This window comes from Terrapene carolina, unplaced genomic scaffold (assembly GCF_002925995.2).
Source record: "Terrapene carolina triunguis isolate 2854851 unplaced genomic scaffold, T_m_triunguis-2.0 Scaffold262, whole genome shotgun sequence".
In the NCBI taxonomy this organism is placed as follows: domain Eukaryota; kingdom Metazoa; phylum Chordata; order Testudines; family Emydidae; genus Terrapene; species Terrapene triunguis.
In genome coordinates this window covers 6,249,313-6,261,344 of record NW_020664613.1, presented here as the reverse complement: position 1 = coordinate 6,261,344, position 12,032 = coordinate 6,249,313, and the positions used below count along the sequence as shown (strand labels likewise).

At 40.9% G+C, this 12,032-nt stretch overlaps 1 protein-coding gene across 1 annotated transcript in view; it reads left to right on the top strand.

Annotated features, from left to right (window-relative positions):
* Nucleotides 1-12,032, top strand: part of PTPN14 (protein tyrosine phosphatase non-receptor type 14) — a 186,439-nt gene that overhangs the window by 141,125 nt on the left and 33,282 nt on the right. The window contains exons 6-10 of the mRNA XM_029912843.1: nt 1,404-1,474; nt 1,948-2,035; nt 5,819-5,907; nt 8,489-8,576; nt 9,307-9,389. Of these exons, the coding sequence (XP_029768703.1) occupies nt 1,404-1,474; nt 1,948-2,035; nt 5,819-5,907; nt 8,489-8,576; nt 9,307-9,389 (419 nt within the window). The remainder of the gene's footprint in view (nt 1-1,403; nt 1,475-1,947; nt 2,036-5,818; nt 5,908-8,488; nt 8,577-9,306; nt 9,390-12,032) is intronic.

The following is a 12,032-nucleotide window of genomic DNA, read 5'->3' as shown; positions in this document are numbered from 1 at the left end:
CTGGATTGGGCCTATCAGTTGATACCTTCTTTTTCCATTCCTGCCCTCTGTTGTTGTTTAGACTATGTTGTCTGACTTCTGCTTTGTACCTGTCATCACGCTGTCTCTTACCTCCCTCTTATGCTGCTACTACTACTATTATTCTATTACTTATTAGTTGTATTACCGTAGTGCCTAGGAGCCTCTTCATGGGCCAGGGCCCCATTGTTCTAAGTACCGCACGAGCACAGACATCCTCCAAAGCTGAAGAGGTGTATTGTTTCTGCCACTTCCAGCCAAAGCAGCTAGCCCTTGAGGCATGTTGTCCTCCAGCATTGAGTCACCGATTCTACTTCGTCCTTTCCCCTGGGCAGGGTTAGGTAACATAATGGTAAAAATCCCTACACTAGGGCTGTAACCACTGCTAACTGTTGTAGACTGCCTCAGTGCTAGAGCAGCGGTCAGGAGATTTATGCAGCCCTTGGGAGTAGATAAGGTCTCGAAGTGGAACACTGATTTGCTGAAAAATACATTATTTCAGTGTGCTGGTGAATGGGGGAGGGGCAGCTGCATTTGGACTGTGTTTGATCTTGTGAGGCTACATTATGTGTCAAATGGCATTTCTTCAGTGAAAAGAACAAAGTTATGTACACAGAACACCCCACAGGTGTGTGGCTATGTACAGGCACGTACCATGCCATTTTTCATTAGCATGCTACCACTTTCACATTTTTCTGTGGCAGAAACAAATATTGCAAGGAGGCCTCCTTTGAGCAAGAAACAGGCAGTTTAGCCACATACAATACACACAGCCTTAAGGCGTATTTTTTTTATATGAATATAATCATTTTGAGGTTTTGCTAGGTAACTTTTTCATTTTCCTTTTTTTTGCTTTCATTTTATGACCAGACTTCCTTTATTATCTTGCCCCAGTTGATTTCAGAATTATTCCTACCATACACACACTATCACATTTACAAAATGTACAACAATTTCCTCATCAACTGTGTGTTGAAAACACAAGGCAACCTTTACTATGCACTTAAAGGAACAGCAAAGCTTTTGATCCTCCTTTTTTGAAACAGTTACTAAAAGAAAAGTGTTAGGTCTTTCTGTTCTGTATTTGGGAAGATATTTCTAGCCCCCTTTTTGTTTTGAATTAACAATCTTCTTAAAATTTCTAATCCCCCCAAGTTTTCCCTGAAGCTCTGGTATCTTGCCCTCAGAAATTTTTTGGTAATAACAAACGAATCCAGATTTCCATTGCAATCAGTATTAGGTATCATCACTGTCCTGCAAGCTTAAAGACACGTGGCAACCTTAAAACATACACCATCACAATGTATCTGTTCTGTGTTTTGCTTTGTTTCTTTCCTGATTAGTATCCCTCAATAAACAGAGTGTTCTTGTTTGTATTCTTACAGGACTGGACTCAAGATGAAGCAGTCCTGGAAGATCTGACTCAAAAGGTAGCTCAGGAACATAAAACTCACAGGTGAGTCCCAAAATGTTAAGATACACTCTGTTCTGTTTTCACTTGCAATAGGAAACTGATACATATGGCTATTCTTCTGCTACTTTAAGTTGGGTTTTTATTTAGTTTGTACAGAAGTTAATCAGCTTCTCACAAAATTTTACAAATATAAAATAGCCCTGGTTGCCAACCTGTTTTAGACGTTGGAGTAGAAAGTGCCTCTCTGTCACATTGGTTGCTCCTCTCTAGATTTGGACTGTGCTTTCTACCTCCTACTAATGACAATATAGAGAATGAACTAAAATGTCTATCCCATCTTGATAATACAAGTAATGATCTGTTTTAATTATATTGTACATTTTCTTCAGAATCTCAGTAGTATCTAAAGTGAGTCAATCTAGATTATGCTGAATCTGCCATTTTTTGGCTAGAACCTTTAATATGACTTGTTGTACTGAACAATTTCTTGCTGTCTTATGTTGTTTTAATTGTAGTGGCATACCAGCAGCAGAAGCTGAACTTATGTACATTAGTGAAGTGGAACGCCTTGAAGGGTTTGGACAGGAAAGCTTCCCTGTGAAGGTATGGGACTCTAGTTACTATTATTTACATAGCCTTCTTACAACCCCCATCCAAAAAAAAAAAAAAAAAAGACAATTGAGGGGTATATGGTGATGTGTGTATAACTCATGTTATTGTAAACAATATGTGTATATCCAAATGAAGAATTACCAGATTGGAATGGTAGTGTATTAGATCCATTTTGCACAGGGATAAATGACTACATCAGGTGCATGGCAATGGAGAATCAGGACCCTGATTTTATCCTGGCACTGCCGTTGATTTGCTGAGTTACTGTTGGCAAAAGTCACTTAACCATCTATCTCAATTTCCCCATTTGTGAAATGAGTAGAACAACACTTGTTCACTTCACAGGAGAGTTGTGAGACTTTATTAGCTAAGGTAGGATGTTTAGATGGTGGTTTGTGTAACTGTACTAGGTTCTGTCAGCTGAACAGAAGCAAGGTAATGTTAGGCTAACAACTGGTTGTTGTTTTTTTCAGGGTTTTTATGCTGTATTGTTGTCCTTTTTATTCTGTATTCACTTGAATATTTAATCAGTTTTCCTTGTCTTAATGCCCCATGCTGCCATCTGCAACCTGGTTAAGTTTGAACAGCACATGTCACTATGATCCACTGGGTGGCTGAAACATTGAACACTTTTAGCCCGTTCTGCAATTGCAAACTCTCCTTCTGTGGTTATTTGTTATAAATACTGGACTGCTCAACAATTCTCCTTGTCCCCAACCCCAGGCACTTCCTAGTAAAAGTGTTTTTCTGCCTCTCCTTCTACTGAGATAAAAAATAAGAGAACCCTGAAGTTAGCCTGAAGGGACAAAAAAACCAAACAGATTGGCTGATTGTACTTTGGATCTTGTGATGGTCTCCATTGAAGTTAATGGCTTTTTCACTGGAAGGCAGAAATTATGTGGTCTTCTGATGTCAAATCTTTATGCATCTAAAAGAAATAAAAGGTTTGTTCTGGGATTAATTCCCATTAAAACTCTATACTGTGGCAACTTGTTTCCTTAACAGAATTTCTCATTCTGCCTGATCGTTGTTGGTGGTTGTTGGGTGAAGCACCAGTTGTGTGCTCACGCAGTGCAAGATGCAGAAAACCCCCCACCACCCAGGAGAGCTGGCAGGATAGATGTATGGACAAACACAATGTATTGAGAGACCCTCTTTTGGAGATGGGCATTCGAGAGCTGATTCCTTTTTTCCTTCCTTTCTTCCTTCATTCTCCCCCCCCCCTTTAAAAACAATGTAAAAAAATCTTCACCATTTCTTTGCTTATTACAGCTCTTCCCATGATTAAGCAGAGAACGTCCAAACCACAGCAGATTTGGAGTATAATTTGAAGAATTCTGGTATATGCAGCGTTGGGAATCAGTGCATGTACAGGGCTTGAAAAATGTACCAGACATCTACTTACTGGGGGATTAACCCTTGCTAGCTAGAAATAAATACAAAATGCACGCATGGGGCACACTACCAACGAATCTTTGGGACAAAATCTAGACGCCTGCTCATCCAAAGAGCCTGAGAATGAGAAGGTAGCTAGGATTTCTAACAGGGTGTTGTCTTGGACACTGCCAAGGGAATTAATCTTTTTATATCACCCTGTTGGTACTAGGCATCTGATAAATGTGAAGCTTCGCCACTCTCCAGAAGCTGGAAGGGATACAGGATTCTCTCTCTTCGCAAAACAGCAGTGTAGCGAAGCAAGACTCACCGGCGCGGCACCTCCTACTGGTCGTCCTGGGAATTAGCTCTTTTCCCACGTACGGAACGCCCTCTGCAGGCTGGTGTCTCACCTGTCACTGGCCCCATGTCCCTCCCGGACCCCAGTGCCCTTTACCTCAGGGTTCTGCCGCAGCAGTACCCCCACTCTCTGGGTCTCCCCACTCTCTGGGGAACCCCCAACTCTCTAAACCCACCTTGCCTCAGTGGGCTACTGCCAGTCATCATCTAGCTCACTGGGGCAGACTGCAGTCTGTAATGGCCATTCATCATTGGCAAGGGGTTAGGACCAGCTGCCTCTTCCTAAGCCCAGGCTGCACCTCTGCAACCCCTGTACCTGCTTTGGCCTTTAGCAAGGCCTGCAGCCTGGTGATTTGCCAGGCTGGAGCTCCCCAGCTCCTCTTGCCTTTCCCCAGCCCTGCTCTACTCCCTGTACCCTGAGTTCCCAGGCAGCCAGGTCCTTCTCTCTCCACAGCTACAGAGAGACTCCTCCAGCTTCTGGCCCACAGCCCTCTTATCAGGGCCAGCTGGGCCCTAATTGAGCAGGCCACAGCTGAGGCTGCTACTCCAATCAGCCTATCTTGGCTGTTTTAACTCCTGTTCTCCAGGAGTGGGGCAGCCACCCCACTACAAGCAGTCAATGAAGAGAGAGAGGTTAGGGAGGTCCACCTTCTATCTCTTTTCCAATATGTCCTGAATGGTGTGAGGGTGCTGGTGAACAGAAGGGAGTCTCCTCTATTCCTTCCCCTTCTATCTTTTTTGGTCCCTTTGGCCCAAATACTGTGCGTGTCTCAGCCATGCCTGCCTCAGTTGCCGCTCATAGAATTCTCCCATAGCAGCAGCAGAGTGATAGTGTCACTGTGGGCCACCCATCACTGAAACTCTTATTAATTTCATGTGCTGAAGCTTTGCAAACCAGTAAGCAGCAGCTGAAGCACTTGGACTACCTGCCTACAGACTCAGGAAGACAACATTGCATCAGTTTACATTTGGCTCACGTCTGGATTTATCTCTTGGCAATCAGAAGAGCTATAGACAAATTTCTTTTTGTAAAATCTTCAGAAATGTGATGGCGTAAGCACCAGCCCTCTCCAGGGAAAGCTTCCCACTTGGCACTAGCAAGTGAATTTTTTCAGGTTTTGTATATGGGATGTCCCTGTTTGGCTATTGCATGTCATTCTGGACCATGTTAAATAAGAAGCCAAAGTGCCTATTCTGTACAAAATAGGAAAAACAGAAATGTTACTTTGTATTTCAAAGAACTGAATTCATGTTCTCTTCAGTGAATGAAGGTAATATTACTTATTGTAAAAATAATTATTGATATTTATACAGTGATTTACATCTTAGAAGCACAGTATAAATAGCCCTGTGAGGTAGGTAAGTATTATTTCTTTTAGAGAAGGGCAAACTGAGTCACAGAGGACCAGATTTGCAAATACAGATATCCTGTTTTGCATCCACAGATAGTAGGAATCATTCTTTTGGGATGCAATTTAACATTTAAATGTATGAGTACCAGATTGTATCCACAGATCAGATACTTAGACATCTAAGCTACCTAAATTGTGTCCCTGGGTATTTGCACCTATCAAAACGGAGGCCTATTTAAGACCAGTCTGAAAATCTGTCTCCAAAAGGTCAAGTGAATGGTCCAAATCCATATAATATGAATTAAAATGCAGGAATTTCAGACTCTGTCTAGTGTTTATTCCACTAGAGCACACTAATTTCCCTTGTGTTGCTCCATACTGTAATCCTTTTAGCCACGTGGCTTATATTCATATGACATTTATTTTGAATTACTGTGTAATTGAATATGGGATGTCCCTGTTTGGCTATTGCATGTAATTGAATTACCTTGTAAATAAGAAACAATCGCTATACAGACTGGGTGTTTTTTGGTTAGTTAAACTACAGACAGACTCCTGAATGCTTGATGTGCTGTATATCTTAGGGGATGATTTTGATTTAAACATTTTATTGTAGTTCCCTGGGCGTTCTTCATGTAAAACCAGTTTCTGTATTAATTAACTAAATGTTGATGTGGTTTTTGTGCAGGACAATCATGGAAATGATATGCATCTTGGCATTTTCTTCATGGGAATCTTCATAAAAAATAGAATTGGAAGGCCAACAGTGATATACAGGTACCTTCAAGGGACTTTTGCTTTTAATGTGAATTCCTTTTACAGGAAGCTGTGCTTTTTCCCCAGTGACTCAGGCATCAAGTGTGGCTTCAGTAGGACTATTTCTGTGAGTAAAGGAGTACTGACATGAGTAAGGATTTTCAGGATTGGCCTCTTGCCCATAAAAGTGTACGCAGCAAAGGATAGTCTGTGATAGATGTCTGGGAATGGGGTTGATGCCTAGAGAGACAAGGCTATCGTGTACACTTGAATTGCTTATGAGCTTTTGATGCCTTTTCTCCTCTTGCCGTTCTAGGATCAATTTGTGCTTAAATCACTTATTTTCTTGCATCTGAAAGCAAATACGTTAGACTTCAGTGGGGACTGCTAGGTGCGCATCGCTTCCATAGGTGCTGGAACTAGAGGTGCTGGTGGTGCTGGAGCACCCCCTGGCTTGAAGTGATTGCCACTATATACAGGGTTTACAGTTTGGTTCAATGGCTGTCAGCACCCCCACTAAACAAATTGTTCCAGCACCCCAAAATCAGGTCACTTATTTCGGTGTCTCAGTAAGGATAAAGGAGCTGAATTTTAGGCTCATTTTTTCAGTTCTTGACTATTGTCTTTTCTTTGTGTGTGGCACTATGCTTATTTATGGAGCTAAATAATATTGTGACATCTATCCATGAGAAACTAGGTTGAAACTAACTCATTTTGCATAGGACACTGAGCAACCTTTAGATAAAGAGTTTCTGAGATCAGACTCTGGTAAAGCGATATCTGAATTTAAATTTGGCCCTTGTTTTTCTCATTGTGGGATTACCCAGTGTTGCTAATGCAAAATATGAGTGTCTGGGCAAAGGATTGTTTTATCAGTTCCAATAATTGTTTACATTTTGTTTCTTTGTTATTCTATAAAAATAAATCTTTATTACTCTATCAAAAAAAAAGTAGCAAAAAGCATCGAGTCAAATCCTTGTCCCTTTGAAGACCGTGGCAAAACTCCCATTGATTTCAGTGGAGCCAGGATTTCATCCCCTGCCCCCCCCCCCCCTTTTTAAATTGTTTCTGTGGTTTCATGGGTTATTTTTGTTTATTTCATTGTTATCTTAGAATGATAAACCACAATCTGTGAGATTGTTTCTGACCAGCGCTCTTGGTGTGTGAATGTTTGTACAGCACTTATAGTAAAACAGATGTTTTAATGAGTCACACTGTAGTTTTTAGCCAGTGGTTGGAGCTTTTTTCAAAGACCTTAGCATTTATTTTAAAGAGCTTAGATTATTTTTTTCCAACATCATCAAGATTCCCATCTGTTTTTGCATTTTTCATGTATCTTTCATTCTTGAATGTGTAGTTTTATGAAGAAATCAGATTTCTTTTAAATTGTGCCATTCCTAAGATTTCTTGAAAATGTAGGTTGCAAAAGTGAGACACCTCTCAGATTTTTTATTTTATTTTTATTTTTTTTAAAGGTATAGATGTTCTCAGAAAATGCTGGTATCCTTGTTTGTTTTGTTTCAGCATGCATTCCCATGCATGTAATGTCAGGATGTATCCAAGTACATTTTCCAGAAGACCCAAGTCATTTCCATTCCAAAAGTTCTCATGGGACACATGATGTACATGATTTTTATGATGGACACAAACGACGCCAACAACTAGTTGTAAAAAGATCATAATACTGATTTTAATCAACCTGACAGTCACTGGAGGAAAGAATAAGTTAACACATGGCAAAAAAATTAGGAGCATAAAACACAAAATAGTAACATGGTATCTTTTGCTTGTATAAAAACACTAATGGGTAAGGGCTTATCTACACAAACAATTAAATTGTGGAGAACTGGTGTGTGAATGTACCCTGGACTACCCTGCTGTGAACTAACTGTCTGTGTGGGCCCTGCTGACGTTCATTAAAAATTCATTAGTGCACTTTAGTCTCGTTTCAAAAAGGACTAGATCAAAGCACATTAACAAACTGTAGCGGTTTAATGTAAACACTACCTATGCTGACAGGAGGGATTTTCCTAATCCACCTCCCCGAGAGGCAGTAGCTAGGTCAATGGAAATATTCTTCTGGCAACATCTTGCTGTCTACACGGGGACTTAGGTTGGTTTAACTATGCTGCTCAAGGTATGGATTTTTCACGCCCCAACCAATGTAGTTAAAGCGACCTAATTTTCCGGTATAGACTAAACCTCAATCTAGGAAATTTGGAAACAGCTTAGGAAAAAAAATCCAACAAGAACTGTACATATTTCCCTGCCAACTAGTCACAGTCAAATAATAATTAAATTGTGACACAATGCAATTCAGTTTACAATTAAGCATTCATATATTTCCAATCGTATCTTTTATTGTAACCCTTAACATTGCTGTTTTTGAAGAAGAAATGTTTTACTCTAAAATCTGGGGTGTTTGGGGGTGGCTTTTTCTTTAATCACAGCACATGATTTTTTGCTGGCTGTGTTTTCTTCATCAAACAGCTAGCATTTCTCACGTAAAATGAGCCTGCACATTAACTCATACATTCCTAACATGTCTGTGAAATGTTTGCCTGTGTGTCTTGGCAAAGTCAGCAGCATTTCTCTTCTACAGGTGGAATGATATTGGGAATATAATACATAACAAGTCTTCAATCATCGTGGAGTTGATCAACAAAGAAGAAACCGTGCTCTTTCACACAGTAAGCAAAGTACCTAAACAGTATCAACAGAAAAACTTTACCGTATATCAGAAAGACTGAGCTTCAAGTCCCAATGTCTGAATAGAGGTGTCACCTCACTCCCCTGCATTTGGAGGGTGGCAATCACAAATTCAGTCTGTCACCTGCTCACCCTTTCCAACATTCCCATCACCTGTATTGGGGGGGGGGAGGGCGAACTCAGTTTATTTTTTACTTTTCAATGTATTTAATACCTTCTAGACAGCCTGAAATCCACCCTATTGGGAGGTCTGTCTTGACTGTCTTTTGGATGAAATGTCCATGGCCCTTTGCCACACCATGCTCTCATAGCTGCAGCACCCTGAGCAATGGTGGAGCCTGTATACATGCTCTCTGGAGCTCTAGGAGGGACTGTGCAGTGCTCTGAGAAAACTGCAACTCCACATAACCCCCAGCACAGGCCAGTGTGTAAATTACACAGCCTGGCTCTAACCGTTCTTTTTGTTTTTTTCACTGTCATTAGCAGCGAAGTGGCAGCATGTAAAGACATGCTGATGCACTTCAGTGGTCCAAGGTTTGAGGGCACTGCATATGTTCCTGGCAGCTGACTTCGTGTGTGGCATCCCTTAAAAGGCATTATTGCTGTTGAATTTTTTAGAACACTCTTTCAGTTGCTGAAATCAATTCATTGTAACAGCAGCAGAGTGAATAATCAGCTGGCTTTTCCAATTTTTCTTCTTGTGTTTTAAAGGATGATATTGAAAATGCAAAATATATTTCACGGCTGTTTGCTGCAAGGCATAAGTTTTATAAACAGAATAAAATCTGCACAGAGTGAGTATGCATACTTCAGATTTCTTTTGCAATACACTGATTGGAAGTGCTCTGATTTTCGGCTTGTCTCTCATTTTTAAAAAAAAAATTGTGCCAATTACTCTTTACCCTGTCCCCTTTTTACCAAGATATAGCAAAGGAATAATTCCTGTTCCATATGAGGCCTATGTATCCCTATGTGCCACTGAAGTCTATTTTGAGCCCTTAGTAATGCACAGGCCTTGAGCTGGCCCTCTGCACAAGGGTGGATTTCACCCTAATGAAAGAGGAATGGGTGGAGTTTCGGTTGTATAGTGTAGGGACAAAGGCCAGTTTATTAGCTGCAAATATCTCTCAGCATATATCTACCTATTGGAGTGGAGAGCTGTGATTTTAGAGTTTGACATTTTTTGAATAATGCTGGGTTATAGAGCAATGCCACGCACAGAGAGAATTCCCTGTAAAGAATCCAACACATTGATTAGTTAACTGTAAAGCTGCGAAGAAGCTCCCATTATCATCCTCACCACAGTTCTGTTTACCCAGATGGACATCCATCTGTTCTGTTGGGTGTTGTCATCTGTTGGAATATGGAAGGCCAAAATAAAGGAAGGAAAGACTAGAAGGTGTGTGGGGGAGTGTGTGCACACGTGCGCAAGCATAAAATAAATTTTCAAATGGGATAAGTTAGTGGAGGGCTCATGGAGGAATTCTAAATGTGACCACTGCCTTATCACCCAAAGAAAAAGCTTGTAGTTGATCAGATTTCAATTGCTATCTACTATTCTTGGGAGATGGACATGTTTCCGATTGATTGATTGATTGATTGAAATATGTTTGCACTTTCATAATCCAACATTGTGGATTTAATTTTGTCTTGAACAGTTTGAGGAACAAGTTCAAAGGGAAGGTTTTGATTCTCTCCTCTAGAAAAACAAAAAACAATGTGATGGGTAAAAGGCACGGAAGAATCCTATGCACTGCTACCGACTAGGGACCAAGTGGCTAGGCAGCAGTTCTGCAGAAAAGGACCTAGGGGTTACAGTGGACGAGAAGCTGAATATGAGACAACAGTGTGCCCTTGTTGCTAAGAAGGCTAACAGCATTTTGGGCTGTATAAGTAGGAGCATTGCCAGCAGATCGAGGGACGTGATCATTCCCCTCTATTCAGCATTGGTGAGGCCTCATCTGGAGTACTGTGTCCAGTTTTGGGCCCCACACTACAGGGAGGATGTGGAAAAATTGGAAAGAGTCCAGCGGAGGGCAACAAAAATGATTAGGAGGCTGGAGCACATGACTTATGAAGAGAGGCTGAGTGAACTGTGATTGTTTAGTCTGCAGAAGAGAAGAATGAGGGGGGATTTGATAGCTGCTTTCAACTACCTGAAAGGGGGTTCCAAAGAGGATGGATCTAGACTGTTCTCAGTGGTACCTGACGACAGAACAAGGAGGAATGGTCTCAAGTTGCAGTGGGGGAGGAAATATTAGGAAATACTTTTTCACTAGGAGACACTTACCTAGGGAGGTGGTGGAATCTCCTTCCTTAGAGGTTTTTAAGGTCAGGCATGATGAAGCCCTGGCTGGGATGATTTATTTGGGGATTGGTCCTGCTCTGAGCAGGGGGTTGGACTAGATGACCTCCTGAAGTCCCTTCCAACCCTGATATTCTATGATTCTATGAAAAAAACTTTGAGCAGATCCTGAAGAGGAGCATATTTCTACTTTGAAACTATATACCAGGGTCAACACAGAAGATTCTTCTATTACAGTAAAAGCTGCTTAAATTCAGACTTCATAAGCAGTGGCGTTTGCTCAAGTTATTTATCCCTTGACATTGAGGGGTAGGTGCTCAGATACCATAAGTCCAGTATAGACACACACTTCAAATATATAACATCCTAAAAACACTTGCATTTTTCTGTGCTCAGATAAAAATAAGTAGCAAAATGAAGTTGCTGAGAGAAATAAATAAGACTAAAATACAGTTACTAAGTTAACTGGTCTTGTCCTTGCAGGAGTCTCCTCTGCTACCACCATTTGAGTTAGATGTATTGATAGCAAGCAACATATTGCATTGTGTTTTCTAACTGAACACTTTTCCCAACCTCTGTGCTAAAATGACTCTGTTGTTGTTTGTATTTCCTCTGTGTGCATTTCCTCTAATCGCACATAACATCATTCACCAGATCAGAAATTGTAAGAGGAGAAATTCCACCTTTCCTCTCTACATGTAAGCACTATATTTCTGACTCCTCAATGTTTCTTTTCTTTCCCCCTTTCTTTTTAAAGTATTCCCACTACATCTGGCTACTCCAACGTTATACCTGCCTCTGCTAGAATTATTCTTCAGCCGCTCTTTCCTCTCTTGATCTGTGTGCACTGCCTTTTAGTGATTTGCTGTGACTTCTCTAAGATACTGTCACTGTTTTTTCTGTTCACCTGTATCTTGAGAGCTGGCCCATGCTTCCTCAAGAGACTTCTACTTTTTACGTTTGTCATTTTAAAACCAGAGTTTATTTTCTTTCCCTTGTTTCCAATTAGGCCAAATAGGATAATGACCAGATGGCATGTTTATTTTGGAATAAAAATACATCTATATCAGGGGTCGGCAACGTTTGGCACGCGGCTCGCCAGGGTAAGCACCCTGGCGGGCCGGGCCAGTTT